Source organism: Lytechinus pictus, chromosome 3, assembly GCF_037042905.1.
Source record: "Lytechinus pictus isolate F3 Inbred chromosome 3, Lp3.0, whole genome shotgun sequence".
In the NCBI taxonomy this organism is placed as follows: Eukaryota; Metazoa; Echinodermata; class Echinoidea; order Temnopleuroida; family Toxopneustidae; genus Lytechinus; species Lytechinus pictus.
Window position 1 is genome coordinate 18,489,871 of NC_087247.1, and position 20,606 is coordinate 18,510,476.

Here is a 20,606-nt window from a genome sequence, read left to right on the forward strand (position 1 = left end):
TGTTTTTGAGCAATTTTGGGTCTGCACTTACTTACAAAATGTTGCAAAATTTCGGAGCCGCGTACCCGGGGTCGCAATTTTGGTCTTAAAAGTTGCACAGAACTTTATACGGCGGATCTAATGCAAAAAATGTTGGGGGGGGGGGGTGAATCAGCCCCCCACCTCAGTCTTATTAGGGTTAAAGCAATAGAGGCATCAGCTTTCATGAGGAGTGCATTATTATTTTGCCAACCCCAGACTTTGTAAAAAGCACCGGAAATACCTGTACTAGAGATTTCTTTAAGGAAAGCAAACTTTGTACACCAGCAAGAATTTTTTAAAACTCAGCTTGGCCATAAGGAAACTGCAGGGCCAGGGAAAGTCGAGATAATGAATTTACTACAAAGCAATTTCCAGAGACATTACATAATGTCTGCAGGTCATAAATCTCTTCCACACTATTGTGTTACTGGAATCCAAACGGTTTAAAATTCCCCATGAGAGCTGGCATGCATACTTCAATGATGTGACAAACACTTCTCTTTTCCTATTTGTTTGAACTTTATTTAGACTTTTCTCCACAGTAAAGTTAAACAATAGTTAAATGGAACCAAGAGGTATCCATACCTCATATCAAGCAACATCTAAGTGCATAACATGTTCTAACGAGTTGCTGCAGCGTAAGATGCGTTATTGTCTACATCAAATGCAAGACGCACAGGACATAAAGACAAATATACCACCAATTCATTATGAGTCTTCAGAATAAAGTGGCTACATTTATACAACTGATTTTTCTTATTTCAGCAAATTTGAGAAATTAAACAAAAATTTGGAACGATATTTCTAGAGTAACAACAACAAAAAATATCACATCAGGATCAAATCCCCCCCCCCAAAAAAAAAAACATCAACAGCAAAATAAGAATTCAAAGGTAAATTACAAACAATACTTCCAATTCACATTTGAAAGATTAATAAATAGGTAAATATTGGTTTTCTTGGATATCCTAATTTTCAATCTTAACATTAAAATTGCATTTGAGTTGTGTCTCAATCATTTATTTTGGCAAGTATTAATGATTGTATTATTGATTGTCTATCGTTTCAAAGGCAAAAATAATGATTTCGTTAAAAACAGGATTCATTGCGGTTGAAATGCTTTTGATAAAGTGGTTTCTCCAGAATCATTTATTTTTGCAAGTATTTTTTATTGTCATTTCAAAAGGCCAAGATAATGGTCTTATCAATAATAGCATTCATTGCTATTGAATCGCTTTCGATAGTTATTTCTCCAGAATCATTTATTTTGCCAAGTATTATTGATTGTCTATCGTTTCAAAAAGCCAAGATAATGGTCTCCTTAAAAACAGCATCATTGTACATTAATGAGCATAACTTTGTTAGTATAGGCAAGATGAATAGAATCAAAACAAAGATTACTTTGGTATAAAAATCAGACATATTTCAACAAGATCTACAAAAATCTCTATTCCACAACAACAAGTGAAATGTAAAATGAATCTTAATTTGATTTAAGAACAAACTACACATTTCAAAACACCTATGATCAAACAATAAAAAAGTGAAGTCAAATCTAAATCTAACTCAATAGCTTTGATTCCCACAGTTGTTCCATATGAACCAGTAAACCATTGACAAATACACAAATACAGAGCATTCCTTATTCATTTGTACACACCATGTAGGTCATGGACATAAGAAAATGCTTCCATACAGCAGAGTATCAAGACTCGAGAATTCCATACCTATAGACTCTAAAACAATTAACAGTTAATTATTATTTTCACATATCCTATAATTTATGAATTCCCAAGATATTATATATCTTGTAGACTATAGGCCATTCTCCAGCAATCAACTTTATGCAATCAACAGGAAAATTTGAAAAATAAACAAGCTGGTACTACAATTAGATAATCAATGCTTTCTAGTAATTAAAAAAAAATCTTCTACGTACATATTTTGGTTTAAAATGGGTATATTAAAGGCAAAAATGCAATTAAAATGCTCAAAAGGAACAAAATATAAATTATTTGATAAATTATTTCAGACAAAATATCTTTAAAAGATTTGCAGCAGCTAGTGATTATACTTTTGGCAAATTTATCATTGGCATTACATGGGACAAATATTGCAATTTTTTAAGTATAAGGACAATGGCATAAAATCTATTTCATTATTTCAATGAGTACAAGTGAATAAATTGCTTTACCAATATGAATTTAGCATCATTAGAATACAAATATTTACTAAGTTATTTATCAGGTACTATCATTAGTATCGATTTGATAAGCTTCAGATCATATAAATTATCTTATTCCATATCCATAACATCGAGTGCTTTTAGTAATTCTGTGACTGAGTTGTTGCTTGGTATGCTTCTATGAGTTCCAGCCTGAGGCTTTAGTCAACCTCCTCGATGGTGGGGCCACCACCGGTTCCGCTGTCTCCACTGGGGGGACCACCAGGCATACCGCCGGGCATACCACCAGGCATACCACCAGGCATGCCACCTGGCATACCACCAGGAGCACCGCCAGCAGCTTGGTACATCTTGGTGATGATTGGTGTACAGACACCTTCTAGTTCCTTTTGTTGGTGCTCAAACTCATCCTTCTCGGCAGTCTGTGATTTCAAAATAAAGAACACAAACATTATGTTATATATCTGTTATATAGAATGACCCCTATGGACTGGAATTGATAAGCCCATAGACAGACCATGTGTCTTATGCAATGTTTATATCAAATGCTGAATGACTGTATGGAGAATAATCACGAAACCTGGGCGAAAGTGTGCTCAGTCACAAAGACTTGAAAATCTGGCTTGGATTTCTAAAGTTAACCATTGTTCTTGCAGCAGCCAATCAGTGAGTATATTGTTAGCATCAATCAAGAAGAACAGTGCGTTTAATTGTGTGTGGAGGTAGCACCTGAATACAAAGTTCAACACATAAACACATACACAGCAGAGCTGCCAAGTTGTATTTTGCATTTTCAGTATTCTTATCCCCCAAAATCAGTATTTCGACAAAAAAATCAGTATTTTTACCATGTGAGATAAATATTTTGTATTTTCCCCCAAAAAAGTGTATTTCATAATAAAATGCTTGGCGCACTCGCCCATCACGGCGCTCAAGCTGCATGCAAGCTAAAATGCGCACTGCTCTTGCAGATGAAAAAAAAACCATTGAAACTTGTGTATATCTCACCCTGGTTTTTACAAAATGATTGAAAAAAAAAACAAGTTACCTGAAATTACATTGATCTAATAACCATATTTGTGTATGTTTTATGAAATAGAGACATATATATATATATTTTTTTTAAACATATTTTTTAAAGAAAAAACGTACTGCCGTATTTTGGTTGCAAAAACGTACTAAATACGGCTAAATCGTACTGGTTGGCAGGTCTGACACAGTACACACAGTCATTGACAGCAATAGTGTAGATAGGTAAATAAGTAAACTTATGAATATTCATGAACTTTGACCTCTGTAAACCCCAAAACTAATCAGTCCTTCATCTCTTGCATATGAATATATGAATCAAGTTTGATTGATCCATTAAAATGGTTCTTTTTATTTATCAAGCCCAAAGTAATAAAATCATTGTCTACCCTGTTATGCAACCCCCCCCCCCCCAATCAAGATTGAATTTGATCTGAAAACAGCTTTAACCCTAACTAGGCCGGGCTTTTTTGGCTGTTCTGTGGCCGGGGGGGGGGGGGGGGGTTGATTCAACCCCCCCCCTGAGATCTCGGCCGCTGATCGCGCGAGCGCCGCAAAAATTTGCACGCTGGTAGTGTGCGATGTAATCTACAAGGCTGTATGGTAAAATTTTCCAAAATAATGAGATTTTATTTGATATGAATTAATTATGCTAATTTATGCATGAATCATACTTTTTGCTCTAATTCACTAAATAAAGCTCCTAGAATGCTAATTTTTGGTAAAAATATTCTTTGTAGCATTCTTAACAATGGCAATTGAAAAAAACTTCGGTTTGGAAATCAATTTCTTATGTATTTTATTGTTTTATGAATTTCTTATGTATTTCTTTGTTTTTCAACCTTTTGTTTTTCTTTGTTTTTTTCACCAGATTTATTGCACAACCTTTTTGAAGCATAATTATGCTAAAATCAATTGCTTTCAGCTGTTTAAAGTAAAAATAATCATATCTTTATGAATAAGATGAGAAAACTCAATTTGCATCGACTTTGTACACAAAATCACGTTTTGGAACAATTTTGGGTCTGACATGCACTTACAAAATGTTGTGTAATTTCGGAACCGTGTACCCGGGCGTCGTAAATTTGGTCCCAAAAGATGCGCAAGACTTGAAAGTATAAACTCTGCGAGTGGCGAAGTCAAAGAAATTCGCGTGGCGGAATGATCGCAGAAAATGTTGAGGGGGGGGTTGATTCAACCCCCCCCCGGCCATTTTAGGGTTAAGAGCAAAAGCAAATAGGTGGACTAACTGACCACCCAGAACATTTTGCCTCCAGAAAACATCTACTGACCTGGTTGGAGTCCAGCCAATCCAATACTTCCTTGCACTTGTCAAGGATCTTAGTCTTGTCTTCTTCTGGAACCTTGTCCTTGATCTTATCATCTTCCATGGTGCTCTTCATGTTGTAAGCATAGCTCTCAAGGGCATTCTTGGCCGAGATCCTGTCCCTCTCCTTGTCGTCTTCCTCCTTGTACTTCTCTGCATCTGCAACCATCTTTTCAATCTCCTCCTTGCTAAGACGTCCTGCTCACAAAAGAAATAAAGAAATGGTTTGAAATAGCGTTTTGGCGATCAATGTCACTTTTGTTCTTCAACTCTAGAAGAATTATTTATAATGTATGTATATATATCTCCTACATCTTTTACCTTCTTACATAGTTTTCAATCCAATCAGCCCTAAATATGGAAAGCCAGTCATTACATTTTGTTTGCATACATAACATGCCTGTTTAATGTGTTCTCTAGATCAAGCATGCATTTATCACGCAAATTATCCAACTGGCAAGCTTTCAGGTGTAGACAACAAGTTTTTATCTTGTATAAAGAATTACGATATTGGTGGCTTTGTATAGTTGGGACTGATTGAATTAAGACATTTGCCTATGACATACCCTTATCATTTGTGATGGTGATTTTGTTCTCTTTGCCAGTACTCTTATCCACTGCAGATACATTCAGGATACCATTGGCATCAATGTCAAAGGATACATCGATCTGGGGGACTCCCCTAGGTGCTGGTGGGATACCACTCAGCTCAAACTTTCCAAGGAGGTTCTGAAAAACAAGGGAAAAAAGAGAGACAAAAGTTATCAATTAGAGTGGATTTGAAAAAAAATTAAAATGATCTGAAAGGAAAAAGTAATTGTGAACCTAACTGGATCTGCCAATTACTTTGATATTTGTTCATGCTGGCAAAGGCAATATGGATATACATTGCCAAAGAGAAAGCATATTAATTTTTATATGGTTTCATCCTTTAATTCCTGCTTAAATTATTCTCTAAATCTTATAAGTATATCTTCGATTTTTCATCACCACTGGCCTTCATGTAATAAAATACTATCTAGGAATGATAGCTAAATCTATTTCTCAACTATTTATTCAAAAGAAAAGATCTAAGAAAAACACAAGAAACATAGGAAAGAGTAAACAAAAGTTTGGCTTTTTTGACTTGCCATATTTTAGCACATACCACAGCAAAATTTACACTAATGTTCAATATACAGGCCAGAGACTTACATTGTTCTTGGTCATGGTTCGCTCGCCTTCATAGACTTGGATGAGCACACCTGGTTGGTTGTCAGCGTAGGTTGTGAATGTTTGTGTCTGCTTGGTTGGGATGGTCGTATTCCTCTTGATAAGAGGGGTCATAACACCACCGGCTGTCTCGATACCCATGGACAGTGGGGCAACATCCAGGAGGAGGAGGTCTTGGACCTCACTGGACTTGTCTCCAGATAGGATGGCAGCCTGAACAGCTATTCCAGACAGAAGAAAAGTGGTACAAGTGATAATGGTGTATTCTAAAGATAGTGAACCAAGAGGTCCAGATTTCAAAATCCAATAGAGCACTCAGCACGTAATAATTTACATTTGCTGGCCTCTACACGGGTGTTAAAAAGAGAGACTACCTGTATAATGCAAGATTAGCTAAATAGGGTAAGTGCAACCCATAATTTTCCCCAGAAAAGGGACCTGGTATTTGATATAATTGGAAAGTAATACACCATACTGCATTTAAAGGGGAAGTTCACCCTGAAGAAAAGTTTGTTTTAAAAATAACAGAAAAAAAAAATACTGGTGAAGGTTTGAGTAAAATCCATTAACCCTTTGCGTGCCGATGTTGCAATCTTGCACATTTGTACAATTAAATTAAACAATCGTAATTAGTTTTCTCCCCTACCTTCAAATAAGATAGGCTAATAAAAGGCAATAGCTCTTGGATGACATTAGTATTAATGGTGCAATACAAATTAAAGAAAATAACATGCAAACAGTTGTAATTATTATCCCCCAAAATTAATTCAGCGTGCAAAGAGTTAACCCTTTGAACCCGAAAAGCCGGAATACTAGCTTCAAGTCATGTGATTGGAAAAGCAAGGGTTTTCGATATCAGGTGACCTTTAAAATGAGTCATCTTAGAGAAATTCAGTCGATAACTTGAGTTTATAATTTCATTGATGGTTGGCTTTCATTTATAAGGTTTCAGCATAAATAAGTGGAACGCCTCTGGCAGTCTCGCCTGCATTACGCAATTCGATATAGCAGCAGTGCTGCCTTTGAAGTAATGAATAATTATTCACAGAAGAAAACACTTATGTGATAATAAAATATTATGTCCATTGACCCAAAATGACCTTTGACCATGATCATGTGACCTAAGACATGTGCTATACAATCATTTATACTTGATTACCCTTATGTCAAAGTTTCATGAGCTAGATCCATAAACTTTCTAGTTTCTAAGTTATGATGCCAATTCAACACATACTCCCAACATGGCCAGAGTTCATTGACCTTTGACCTTGGCCATGTTCCTCAAACATGCACAGGGTATTCAGGGATACATTGCTGCTCTAATGTCCAAGTTTCATAAACTAGATCCTTAAACTTAAAGTTATGATGACAATTCCACAAATACCCCCAACATTACCACAGTTTGTTGACTCTAAATGATCTTTGACCTTGGTCATGTGACCTGAACCTCGCACATGATATTCAGGGATACTTGATTACTCTTATGTCCAAGTTTCACAAACTAGATCCATAAACTTTCGAAGTTATGACAAAATTTTAAAAACTGAAACTTAGGTTAAGGTTTTGATGTTGATTCCCCCAACATGGTCTAAGTTCATTTACCCTAAATGACCTTTGACCTTGGTCATGTGACCTGAAACTCAGGCAGGATGTTCAGTAAATCTTGATTAACCTTATGTCCAAGTTTCATGAACTAGGTCCATATACTTTCTACTGTCATTTCAAAAACTTAACCTTTGGTTAAGATTTGGTGTTGAAGCCGCCGCCATCGGAAAAGCGGCGCCTATAGTCTCACTCTGCTATGCGGAGTAAGAGGAGTAAGGTTATGAGGAGTAAGGTTATGATGAAAATCATAGCAAAACAAGAGGTGAGAATGGTTTTTTAAAATCACATTTTTTTTCTTCCAAATTCAGAATGGATGGGATGTCCTTACATGGTTTCTGGGTCAACTTCCCTGGTGACCAACAAGTTGTCTTTGGAAGGACTTGTTATTTGGGAAAGATATCCACATGGAGACTTGCCATCGGGGAAACTCTTCTCAGTCCCCTGTTGCATTACAAATTGCTACTATGGTAAACTTTACCTTCCAATGGGAACTACCGTGGAAACTATGCTTGAAAGTCAATCAAAATCATGGATTCCATACAAATCTCAAGTGGACAGCAAAGTTACCACAGCCTTTTTTTTTTTAGGAACGACCCGACCCCTCTTGCATCTGGAGAGATGTGCTCTGGAGGATTTTCAATGCTGGAAATTGTATCTGAGGGGAGTTGTTGTGTTACTTTTTCTCCTACATAAAAACAAAGGGGAGAGAATTTCTAAATCCTGCACAGAGAAGTCTAAACACAAGGAATATTAAGATGACTGGACTAACCTGCACCATAAGCAACAGCTTCATCAGGGTTGATGCTCTTGTTGAGTTCCTTTCCATTGAAGAAATCCTGAAGAAGCTTCTGGATCTTGGGGATCCTGGTGGAGCCACCAACCAAGACAATCTCATGGATCTTATCCTTATCCAATTTGGCATCGCGAAGGGCATTTTCCACGGGTTCAAGGGTGCCACGGAAAAGGTCAGAGTTGAGTTCCTCAAATCGGGCACGGGTGATTGAGGTGTAGTAATCGATGCCCTCAAAGAGTGAATCGATCTCAATGCTATTTAAATTAAATGGAAAATCAGATAAAATAAAGATCACATTGTGATATTTCACTATCACAAAAACAAAATGCTGCTTCACAATCCTCTTTATTTTCATGTCCTTATCTCTTAATCCATATTCCACATGGGATGTGGCTTTATATTCAAGAATTGCTTTTCTTTCAGCCTCATACCAGGCAAATTAAAGTGTTATTTTATATATTAATATTTCTATGCTACTTTGTAATTGTTTGTTTTCAAAAATTTGCGAAATGAATCATATTAAAATTTAATGTTTTCAACAGTCTCTAAGGTGCCACAGAAAAGGTCAGAGCCGAGATCCTCAAATTGGGTAATTGAGGTGTAGTAACTGATGCTATTTAAGGGTGAATCAGTCTCAATGCTGATTAGATTCAAAGGATAATCACATAACATTCAGTGCCATATTTCACTATCATAATAGGTTATGCTACTTTGTAAGCCACTTTACCTCCACCTAATCCCATTACCCTTATCTATTTGGAAACATACCAGAAAAGTTAGGATTCTTTTTGTTTTTTATTTCACAGATCAGTGTCCGAAAGAGTGGTTTTGATAATATATATAAAATACTAGCAGGCAAATTGAAAGAGGCTATTGTTGAGTACCATCTACTTTACAAATTTATCTCATCTTCAATATTCACAGAAGACACCTAAAATCAAGTTTAATCGTGAATAAATCAAGAATTTTTAAAATAAAGAACACAAGATTCAAGGATGGACTTACTTAGCCTGTGTGCTTGATGAGAGTGTCCTCTTGGCCCTTTCACAGGCCGTTCTCAGTCTCCTAACAGCCCTCTTGTTAGGAGTGATATCTTTCTTGTGCTTCCTCTTGAATTCTGTGATGAAATGATTGACCATACGGTTGTCAAAGTCTTCTCCTCCCAAGTGGGTGTCACCCGAGGTTGACTTCACTTCAAAGATGCCCTCCTCGATTGTGAGCACTGACACGTCAAAGGTTCCACCTCCCAGGTCAAAGATTAGGACATTGCGCTCGGCGCCGACCTAGTGAAAAGGGTATTGCACAAAGCCACAGAAGTCAGAACATTATGATCCAATTAGAAAGTCACTGATTTTATATAAACCCAAAAATCACAATGACCTCATTTGTGTTTCTTAAAAAAAATTATGTAATACTCTCCACAAGGAACAGTTAAGCATTAAACTTAGGAAAATGTAGGTCACAAATACAATCCATGATTTACTTCCTACATATATAGCATAAAATTATAAAACAGAATTTTCCATGATGCCTCATGTTAACATGAACAAACAATTATATTATACAATACCTTCATGGCCAAACATGTTCCTGGCAAATTCTGTGAAATGAAAAAGTCTTGGGCTGTGATAAATGAAAACAAAATCCTTGTTTATATACTCCACAATGGAAATCTCAAATACCTTTTTGTCAAGACCATAAGCAATAGCAGCTGCAGTAGGTTCATTGATGATACGTAAGATGTTCATCCCAGAGATAACACCAGCATCCTTGGTTGCCTGTCTCTGAGAATCATTGAAGTATGCTGGTACTGTGACAACAGCATCTGTTACTTTCTATAGAGAAAAAAAAATTATATCTACGGTCAAACAATGGCAAATCGAATCTGCTGAAACTAGTGATTAGACTTGGACATAACTTGACTTGCATGAATTATAAAAAAAATCTATTGGATGATTAAAGAGAAGGGTTTGTGACGAACTTTTTCTGGGGTACAAAATTGTAACTTCTGTGGGGTCAACTTACTGAGAATTGCTTATGTGATTGTGAGGTAAACTTATCTGTGAGGTCAACTCATGTAAAACAAACTGTTCTCCTCCCTGAAATCCTGAAAACCCAAGAATTTCACTTTGGGAGAAAAGGTGATTTCCACAGTGAATTATGTTAAAACGTTAGAGTTCCTACTCTCTTGTCTGAAAAATGGCATACCTACAAACCATTTATATATAAAAAACATTAGCTACTTCATAACTTCAATGACTTTGTTAGGGGTATCTTCATTTGAAACTGTACAGTGCTAAAAAAAATGTTTACAGATCCCTTTTCCAACTATGAATTCTTGTAACATTGATATGTAATGTCCAAGTCTAAGCTAAACTTTAGGTCACCAGGCAGACCCAGATAAACCTTGAGAGAAATCAGAAATGTCACAACATCTAGGGAGCATTTTATGAAACAAATAATCAGTGATTTTTGCTCAGAGAAAATAATATGAAAAATCGCTTAAAATATCGATCCTACAAATATGTACTGTAGTAAAGCCTGAACACTGTCATCAGGAAAATGAAAAGTTGAATCCTTCAGCACTGAACAAATGGACTTTAACTATGATGGTGACCCACTGGGTTATGGGATAGTCCCATGATTTGTATGTGCATAACTAAATTCTGAGAAAACTAAGAGAATTACAGGAAAAACAAACCTTTCCCAAGTATGCCTCTGCAGTCTCCTTCATCTTCAGAAGCACCATGGAACTGATCTCCTCAGCGTAGAAGGTCTTGGTATCTCCCTTGAATTCAATCTTGATTTTAGGTCTGCCACTCTCCTCGACAACGGTGAATGGCCAGTGCTTCATATCTGCCTTCACACAAGCGTCATTGAAGTTACGCCCAATCAGACGCTTCGCATCTATGAAAATAATTCAATATTGGAACTAGTTGTAAAGAAATACTTCATTTGATCAAGGAAAAAACATCAAATCAGACTATCCCTTCATTTGAAATATCAAAGCATTCCAAATGATATGTCTTTATGTACAGATGTCATTGAAAATATGATATTTTGCACAAGTATACACTCCTTTCCCCCTTTTTAAGCGTCTGAAATGGCTCCAAAATTTGTACTCGCATATATTTTCATGTATTTTCATGTTACTGTAGGTAAATTGAAAACAATGACAAAATCAATCTAAACCACTCTGCTTACATTAAATAAAAAAAGTCTGAACCTACCAAAGACAGTGTTATTGGGATTCATGGCTGTCTGGTTCTTTGCTGCATCTCCAATCAGACGCTCAGTATCTGTGAAGGCTACATAGCTTGGAGTTGTTCTGTTTCCTTGGTCGTTGGCAATGATTTCTACTTTCCCATGCTGGAATACTCCAACACACGAGTATGTTGTTCCAAGATCGATTCCGACTGCTGGTGCCTTAGCCATATTTCTTTAAAATGAAGATAGAACAAAATAAATCAGACAAATTTAGTCCCTCTAATAAAACAACTTTCTCTCTCTCTTGCTAATAGAATCCAGTAATATCCAATACCAGGACCAAACATATCCACATTTTGTTGTTAGGACACACGTTAGATGCAGATTTCTAAAAATCCATACAAAACATAAAAAAGGAAAAAAAATTGTACACTTTTTAACAATTTTACTGCATCAGCACTGCAGTGTTGTCAGCCAACACTAGTCAGTTTATTACAGAAAGAAAAAAAAATAATAATAAATTGCAGAAATGGCAGAACAACACTGAAGTTACGAATCACAGGGTGATCAAATGGCAATTCAAATTCATTATACGAAATTTGTGATCAACGTTTATCTCAAAGTCTTATATTATGATGTAGCCTTGATTTCATTCTTTCAATGCAGCAGTGTAAGGACCATAATTTTACACAAATCATTTAAACATTTAAAAACAAATAATTTCAGGGATCGACACAGGCGAAAAGAGCCCTGGAAAATGAAAAAGTAGCCCTGGAAAATTTTTAAGTTTCTCCAAAGAAAGAAAAAAAGTAATTTTTTGGTTGCAGGCAGGTGTTCAAATAGTTTACTGTGTTTTTATGATAACTTATGATAAAGGTATACAGACTTTAAATTTCCAAAGCTTTTACTTCACCGTTGGTTATATATATTGAACATTAAATCCTGAAGGATACACATCCTCCTAAATGATATTACTAGAAAAAGTAAATTCATTTTCACTCATCATAATTGGAAGAAAATGAAGTTAAAGGATATTTCAGTTTCAGATTTTCCTCCTTTAACATAAAACATAATACTCCACCTCATCGACGCAAAATTGCAATCTTTGACATTTTTACGGTAAAAGCTTCATCATTTATTGAATCTACATGAATTTCGTGATAACAAATACTAGGGTCAGTATTTTACAATACCAAAGAAATATATATATATAGGCCCAAATTATCAAGCCATGCTAAATTCCCATTAAGTATGGTCTAATAAGTAGGGGAAGGCGGGGTAAGTTGTGACACTTTTTGCATTTTGCATGTTAGAATTGATATGACTAATAGTATTGTAGTATTGAGTACCTTGCCTTTAAATTTGATTCTTGGGAAATATTTTTCTCCTATATAACTTTCTACCCCCATACTGAAAGTCATTGTGACCTTTGAAAACGATGTCAAATGGCTCAACTTGCCCCATCTGCGGGGTAAGTTGTGCCACCTTCTGGGGTAAGTTGAGCCACAAAAACTATGTACAAAATGTATGCGGGAAGAACCGGCATGTCAATTTTTTAATTAAAGTCTTTCACTTGCTAATTCTCTATACTAGTAAATACTAAGATACTCTAAAAGTAAAAGAACTGTCATGTGAATTTGCTCCATTCTGCCTGCATATCAATGGCTTTTTAAGGTTCGTTTGTCTTTTTATTATACATTTCCATAATTACCATGGCTCAACTTGCCCCATGTTGGATGGCTCAAATTACCCCAGTCCAAACTTAATGCGATATTTTCACATCCACACATTCTTATGCATCCATCGTGTAAAAGACTATGACAAGAATGAGAATCCATACCTGGACTAACAATATTGTTCTTATTTCTTTATTGTATTTAAAGACGTGTGGGTAAAAAGCACTGATCTATTTCACACCCTTTTTTTGGCTGAAATTTGTATTTTTCCCTCTAAAAAAGTATTATTTGTTTCAAAGTTGAAAACAATGTGGTGGGGTTAAGGGTTTTGTAATGGGTCATCAATGCATGACACCACCACAATGTCTGACTGATTCATTATTGGCCTGGGGGTGGTGGCTCAACTTGCCCCTATGCTCAACTTACCCCGCCTTCCCCTACTAAGCTGTGGACAAAAGCCCTTTTTTGTCAAAACACAGGCCTTTATTCTGTAGTCAGGTTTAACTTAGACCATGGTCTAACTTTGTGCTGAAATTATTGAAAGCCAAAATGTCAAAATCTTCCTTACATTGTATGTTTCGTATATTTATTATTTTCCTTTTTAACTTGTAAATGGTGAAGAAGCTATCTTCTCTATTCTTCCAAAACAGTGAAGAACGATTTGAGAGAAAATGAGCTGATACATTGAAATATTTTATATATATTATATTTATGCCACTATTGGCTATCCATAGTTCAACCATAACTTTAAACCAGAGTTTGAATTAAACCCTACTTTCAGAATACAGGCCAAAGTGTTCTAAATTTCAAGCCGACTGCTAGTACAAAAAGCCAGAGACTGAATTGAACTGTGCATTATGTGACATTTCAAATTGAAATTGAAACTAGTTACATTTGTACTAGAATTATCAAATAATACAATTGCTGATCAAAGTTCAAATCAGGGTCTGAGCCTGCAGAAAAGGCATAATCAAATTCTTATTGGGATGAACTTTACTTTATGTGTAACTGGATCAGAACTCAAAGATCATGTTTGCTTGGTATGTAGGCCCACATGTAATAGGTATCTGGGAGATAACTCAATGGCACTAGTATAATTTTCTTTTTATCTTTCCTAATGAGTTATAATGTTTCTACCAAGGTCGTGCATTCTTCTTTCAAACATTGTAGTTTCTTTTATTTTTCTTTGAGTTTGAAGGGCTCCTAGAGCTCTGGGTTAGAGACTTAAACAATACTAAAGGGAATATTTAAGGCTTATATTTATTCAAACTTTCCAGAGGAAAGATTTGATTGCATTGAATGAGAAATAACACCCATACCTTAGCCTATAGATCTCATGTTAGTGAAATTTACTTGTTCACATAATCTGGAGATATCTAGAAACTAGGGGTGGTATTCTGAAAATTGTCCTAACTTTTCTTGTAAGTCAGAAAGATAACAGCTCACTAAAATTCTCTTAAATTGGTATTCTGAAAATTGTCTTATCTCTGTAAGGACATCCCCTATTTTATCTCTGTGACTGACACACCCAAGATTTTATCATCAACCAATCCTTAATCTTGTTATATGCTTACAATGTAGGTCAACCAAAAGAAGCATCTCGTTGCTTATGCTTGTGCGCTTCTGTGCTGAAAATACAAGTGGCTCTTCTCGAAGACATATTTTCTCTGAAAAGATTAATCGTCTCGAATACCAATTTTTAATTTGCTGAAAAGTCTACCAATCCGTCGCTATGTCTTTGGAAAGTCTCCTTTTGTAAACCATGATGTTCTTGCGAGATGCAGCAAGAAATACTTATTGCAGACGGACAAATATCGCATGCAACAATAAGTTACAAATACAATAATCTCTTGTAAATTTTCTTGTATTAAATTGCAAGGAAGATAACAGAACGCAAAGATAAGAGAATTTTCAGGATACCTTTTATCTCGATACGTTATCTTGCGCAAAGGGATTTTATGCGCTGTTTTTAAAGGACAAGTCCACCCTAACAAAAAGTTGATTCGAATAAAATTAGAAAAATCCAACAAGAATAACGCTGAAAATTTCATCAAAATCAGATGTAAAATAAGAAAGTTATGACCTTTTAAAAGTTTCAATTAATTTCACAAAACAGTTATATTCACATCCTTGTCGGTATGCAAATGAGGAGACTGATGACATCACTCACTCACTATTTCTTATGTATTTTATTATGTGAAATATGAAATATTCCAATTTTCTTCCTGTTGTAGTGTGAAACAATTCCTCCCTGAACATGTGCAATTAGCATTGTTTAATACTATATGGTTCAATCAAGTTGGTCCTTATTGTCAAATCTGTAAAAAATGAAATATTGTATAATTCAAACAATAAAAAACAAAAGAAATAGTGAGGGACATCATCGACTGTCTCATTTACATGTCACTGAGTTGTGCATTATCATATCACTGTTTTGTGAAAAATAAGCGAAATTTTAAAATGTCATAACTTTCTTATTTTACATCTGATTTTGATGAAATTTTCAGCATAATGCTTGTTTGATTTTTCTCTATTTATTCAAATCAACATTTTTCTGGGGTGGACTTGACCTTTAACTTTACGCATAATTCTAGCTCTGACATCATACGCGCTCAGCGAAAGTTACAAGAAAATTTACAAGAAAAGATACAAGAATTTTTGGAATATGAATTTTATTTTAACTCTAAAGATACAAGAATATTTCTCTTAAAACAATTTTCAGGATACTGTACAGGGGGGGGGGGGGGACCTCCGGCCCGTGCCCCCATTTTGAGTCATAATAACAACAAGTGGAATGCCTCTGGCCGTCTCACCTGCATCACGCGATTCAATATAGCAGCAGTGCTGATTTTGAAAACTACTATAACTCGCACAAGATGTTCAGTGATACTTGGTTACTCTTATTTCCACGTTTTATGAACTAGACCAATACACTTATAGAGATATGATGGCAATTCAACAAATACCCCCAACGCGGCCAAAGTTCTTTGACCTTACATGACCTTTGACCTTGATCATGTGACCTGAAACTCGCACAGGGTGTTCAGTGATACTTGATTACTATTATGTCCAAGTTTTATGAACTAGACCAACACACTTTCAAATTTATGGCTGTAATTCAACAAATACCCCAATTTGGCCAAAGTTCATTGACCCTAAATGACCTTTGACCTTGATCATGTGACCTGAAACTTGCACAGGATGTTCAGTAATACTTGATTACTATTATGTCCAAGTTTCATGAATCAGATCCATAAACTTTCAAAGTTATGATGGTAATTCAACAGATACCCCCAATTCGGCCAAAGTTCATTGACCCTAAATGACCTTTGACCTTGGTCATGTGATGTGAAACTCATGCAGGATGTTCAGTGATACTTGATTAACCTTATGTATAAGTTTCATGAACTAGGTACATATACTTTCTAAGTTATGATGACATTTCAAAAACTTAACCTTAGGTTAAGATTTTGATGTTGATTCCCCCAACATGGTCTAAGTTCATTGACCCTAAATGACCTTTGACCTTGGTCATGTGACATGAAACTCAGGCAGGATGTTCAGTAATACTTGATTAACCTTATGGCCAAGTTTCATGAACTAGGTCCATATACTTTCTAAGTTATGCTGTCATTTCAAAAACTTAACCTCAGGTTAAGATTTGGTGTTGACGCCGCCGCCGCCGTCGCCGTCGGAAAAGCGGCGCCTATAGTCTCACTCTGCTATGCAGGTGAGACAAAAATTATGTAAATATGCCATTTTACCCAAGTTTGCCCCTCCCCCCCCCCCCCCCCTTTGAAAGTGAGGACCCCCCTTTTTTGCTTGTCAAATTTTCATTATAAAAATGTGCCCCCCCCCCCTTTGGAAAATTCTAGATCTGCCCCTCAAGTAAGTCCCAGCCTACATGTAGGAGAAACCAAATTTCTAATCAAGCATGTACAGTACCAGTCACCATTCTTTGAATCACTATTCCCTGTTTCAACCAGAGAACACTGATTCTATTGTTCTCTGGCCGAAACAGGTAACAGTGAGTCAACGAATTGTGACTGGTACTGATGTACAAATTCAGTCTATTAAAAGCATCCATATCATATTTCTCAAGGCAATAGCCATAGTAGAAGAGATCTAGGCCTTGGCTTAAGTTTAGACTATAGGCTATTAAATAGGCCTATAGACGAATTTGACCTGTAGTGTAAGTTAGACTACATTATTTTAACTTAAAAAATTATCCAAGAGGCAAAGTGATGTCAGATATTTGATAAAGACCTAGGTCTAGACCCTCTAACTTTACATTAAAAAGGTTATAACATCTATAGAAGTCTAGATCTCGAGTTCTAGGATTGGGTGTCCGGACACTTTAACATTTTGAAGCTTTCTTTTGTCTTTGGATTAAACTAAAAATATTAATTCAATAGGTGTAACATTAATCATCTTCTATTTTGTTCTCTATAATATTTCACATTTTGTACTAAAAAATTATGAAATGTTCGGGTCTAGTCAAAACAATTTTGATAAATTCTACTAAATTTTCACCTTTTTCATTGTTTTCCCCCTTCTTTTTCTCTCGTAAAATTGATTCTTACCGTTCCTATGGACGCTGCGCCTACTCTCCCGCGCGTATCGTTTGGATTACGCAATAATTCTAATGCGCGCAAGGTGGTCGGTTTCAAAAGACAGGGGCCGCGGAACCGGGTGGGCTGCAGCCCCCCACTTTTTTCCAAAACCGTGTACAAAAATGACCATATGAATGATTGTGATTTTCAGCATGGTCAGCCCCCCCACTTTGAAAACCGTTCCGCGGCCCCTGAAAGAGGTGGTCGATATTTGGTGGTCTCACTAACAGTTATACCTTCAAAAAAAGGAAGTTATGTCTCGTTCGTTCTCCTTCTGTCAAAATTGAAAACAAAACGCGACATAGCTAGAGAGACGTCTAACTTTTCCTTTTTTTTAGGGTCCAGTTTGTGCCTCGATGTCACGATCAGGATTAGTGTGTCACGAAAGATATAATCAAGGTAAGTGCATAATTTATTTTTCCCCTTTTATTTGGAATTGGAGTGCTTACTGCAACCCAATTTCTACCGGGCCGGAGCTCCCTGGCCCGGGTTAAATAGAAGATACAGGCTAGAGACTTCTGAATTCAGAGTAATGAAGACAATGGAACAAAGCAAGCATGCATGGTCAGGGTGGCACGAGCCGATAGACAATAGTATCAATACGATCGCCAGGCCATGACCAAGCAGGCGACAAAAGCACTCAAAGTCAAAGAATGGAAATCGAACACAAACGCTCCACCAATCCATGCATCCACACACGCGGCCAAAAACATGACTAAATCCTGTGCGTTTGGGATTTGAACAATGAAAGAGATAGAATTTTAATTAGAAATGTACGTTACTTACTTAGTTACTGCTTTGTTCTATGTCTTGATGGAAACACAAAAAAATGCCTTCAATTGTACAAAAAATTAGTCTTGTTTCTTTGACATGGGAGGTGGTGTGTCTCTTTCCAACACCATGCGGAAGCTAAAAGAATGTAATTTTGAGAATATACCATATCCATGTGACTGTACGTGTACTGTACTTGGCCGCGACAGTATGGAGGGCGAAGTGTTCCAAAATACCCCCGAACCCCTTATCAGGGGTTTTAGTCTGCACGTGCAGTATAGACAGTAGTTGGTAGCATGGGTGTCGATCACGGGGGGGGGGGGGGGGGGGGGGGTGGGGGGGATATATCCCCCCCCAATATTTCAAGTGGGGGGATGGCCTGTATTAATTATCATTCCCCCCCCCCCCAATAATTTAGGGTAGAAAATTTATAATAATGATGATGAAAAAATGAAAAGTTTGATCATGATGATTATAGTGATGATTATAGTATGCCATCAATCAGTTTGTTTCCCTCGCAATTTTTGTATATTGTTATTAAATAAAAACATTCTTTTCCAGAACTTTTAAACAGATGGGTGGAGGTTCAAGATGAAAAAGAATGAAATGATTATGTATATGATATTTTTTTAAACATAACATAAAAAGACCCCGACGAAAAACAACTTTTGTTGATAGGGTGTTCCATCCCACCAGTGCATGGTAATATGATCATATTCTTACAATTTTTTAATAAGTGAAATCAATTAATGATTTCAGAAAGAATAATCATTCATTTCTCTCTAAAGCGTATCTTCGGATATGAACATCGGATTTTTTTTTTCCATGTTATTCTTGTTATTGTTATGGACTTGAATAACTTAACTTGATTGATTTTTTTCTTATTTTGGCAAAAAGAAATCTCTTTTGAGTTTGGAAAGGGATGACAGTTTTGCATTCTATATGAGCACACTCATGCGGTACGTAAATTTCATTTTAACACATATATTAGCTGATATTACACACTGATGGTTCAAGAAAATGGTTACGAAATGTACTTTAATGATTTGTGCCCGGGGGGCCACTTACATTGACGAGTGGGTATACCATGCGCGACCAAAAAAACACGTAAAAAGGATGTCTTTTTCAAGATAGGGCACGTTACGTACGTAATGTAATAAGGGTGTCCAAAACACTGAAATATAATGAAAAAAGGGTATCTATTTCGCTAGGAGAGCTACGTACGTGTTTAGGTTCAAATTTGCGAGGGTATTAAAAATGTTTTATAAAGGATGTACTTTTTGCCCCAACAGTCAACACTACGTGTTTAGAGTACGATTTGCGCGAGGTGTGGTAGGTGGGGCCGTACTAAACCCAATGATGTAGCCGGTAAAGGTAAAACCGACGACCGACGTCCGTGACATAACTATTAAAATACTTGTACTTGTTTAGGGGTTCAATTCAGGGTATACTCGCCAAGAGTATCGTTTTGTTTCCAATACTTGTTAAGGGTAGGGTTTCACACGCCATTACTTGTTAAGGGGTGCATTTTCAGAATATGGAAAATACTTGTTTAGGGTGCTTTTCGAGACCCCATGGTCGTGCATGGTATCCACTCGTCAATGGAAGTGCCCCCCCCCCGGGAATTTGTGGAATATGAATATCAATAAAAAAAAATAATAATAATTGTTATGTCACGGACGTCTTTACCCCTTACCTTTACCTACATCATTGGTTTTAGTACGGCCCCACTTCCTACAACTCGCGCAAATTGGACTCTAAACACGTAGTGTTGACTTTTGGGGCAAAAAGTACATCCTTTATAAAACATTTAAGTCTTTTTTATACCCTCGCAAATTTGACCCTAAACATGTAGCTTTCCTAGCGAAAAAGATAACCTTTTTCATTATTTTAGTGTTTTTGACAACCTTATTACGTTACGTACGTAAAGTGCCCTATCTTGAAAAAGACATCCTTATTTTTACGTGTTTTTTTTTTTTTGGTCGCGCATGGTATCCACTCGTCAATGTAAGTGGCCCCCCTGGGCTCAAATATCAACAAAATCATATGACGAACGTTATTGCTCATGCAGCCCCTGTTTTATGGAACAATTCTCCCAAATGCCCCGAAAACAATCGATACAGTTAACACTTATTTGCCGGCTTAATTATTTGTTATGTGATATGCG

General features: G+C 36.4%; 1 protein-coding gene across 1 annotated transcript; it reads right to left on the reverse strand.

Moving 5' to 3' along the window:
- Nucleotides 1-729: 729 nt before the first annotated feature.
- LOC129257692 (heat shock cognate 71 kDa protein) lies at nucleotides 730-18,680 on the reverse strand. The gene is made up of 10 exons (XM_064096564.1): nucleotides 18,455-18,680; nucleotides 11,403-11,611; nucleotides 10,874-11,079; nucleotides 9,855-10,007; nucleotides 9,178-9,455; nucleotides 8,149-8,426; nucleotides 5,757-5,995; nucleotides 5,129-5,291; nucleotides 4,528-4,760; nucleotides 730-2,628 (listed from the first exon to the last, which is right to left on the reverse strand). The coding sequence occupies exons 2-10, from the start codon at nucleotides 11,605-11,607 to the stop codon at nucleotides 2,407-2,409; spliced, it is 1,977 nt and encodes a 658-aa protein (XP_063952634.1). The 5' UTR covers nucleotides 11,608-11,611; nucleotides 18,455-18,680; the 3' UTR covers nucleotides 730-2,406.
- Nucleotides 18,681-20,606: the final 1,926 nt, after the last annotated feature.

Excerpts from the sequence above, each read along its gene's own strand:
- LOC129257692 (XM_064096564.1), bottom strand. The coding sequence starts at position 11,607 with ATGGCTAAGGCACCAGCAGTCGGAATCGATCTTGGAACAACATACTCG. Across the intron at positions 5,996-8,148 it reads AGCTGTTGCTTATGGTGCAG|CTGTTCAGGCTGCCATCCTA; the intron begins GTTAGTCCAGTC and ends TGTCTGGAATAG. Across the intron at positions 4,761-5,128 it reads CACCATCACAAATGATAAGG|GACGTCTTAGCAAGGAGGAG; the intron begins GTATGTCATAGG and ends TTTTGTGAGCAG.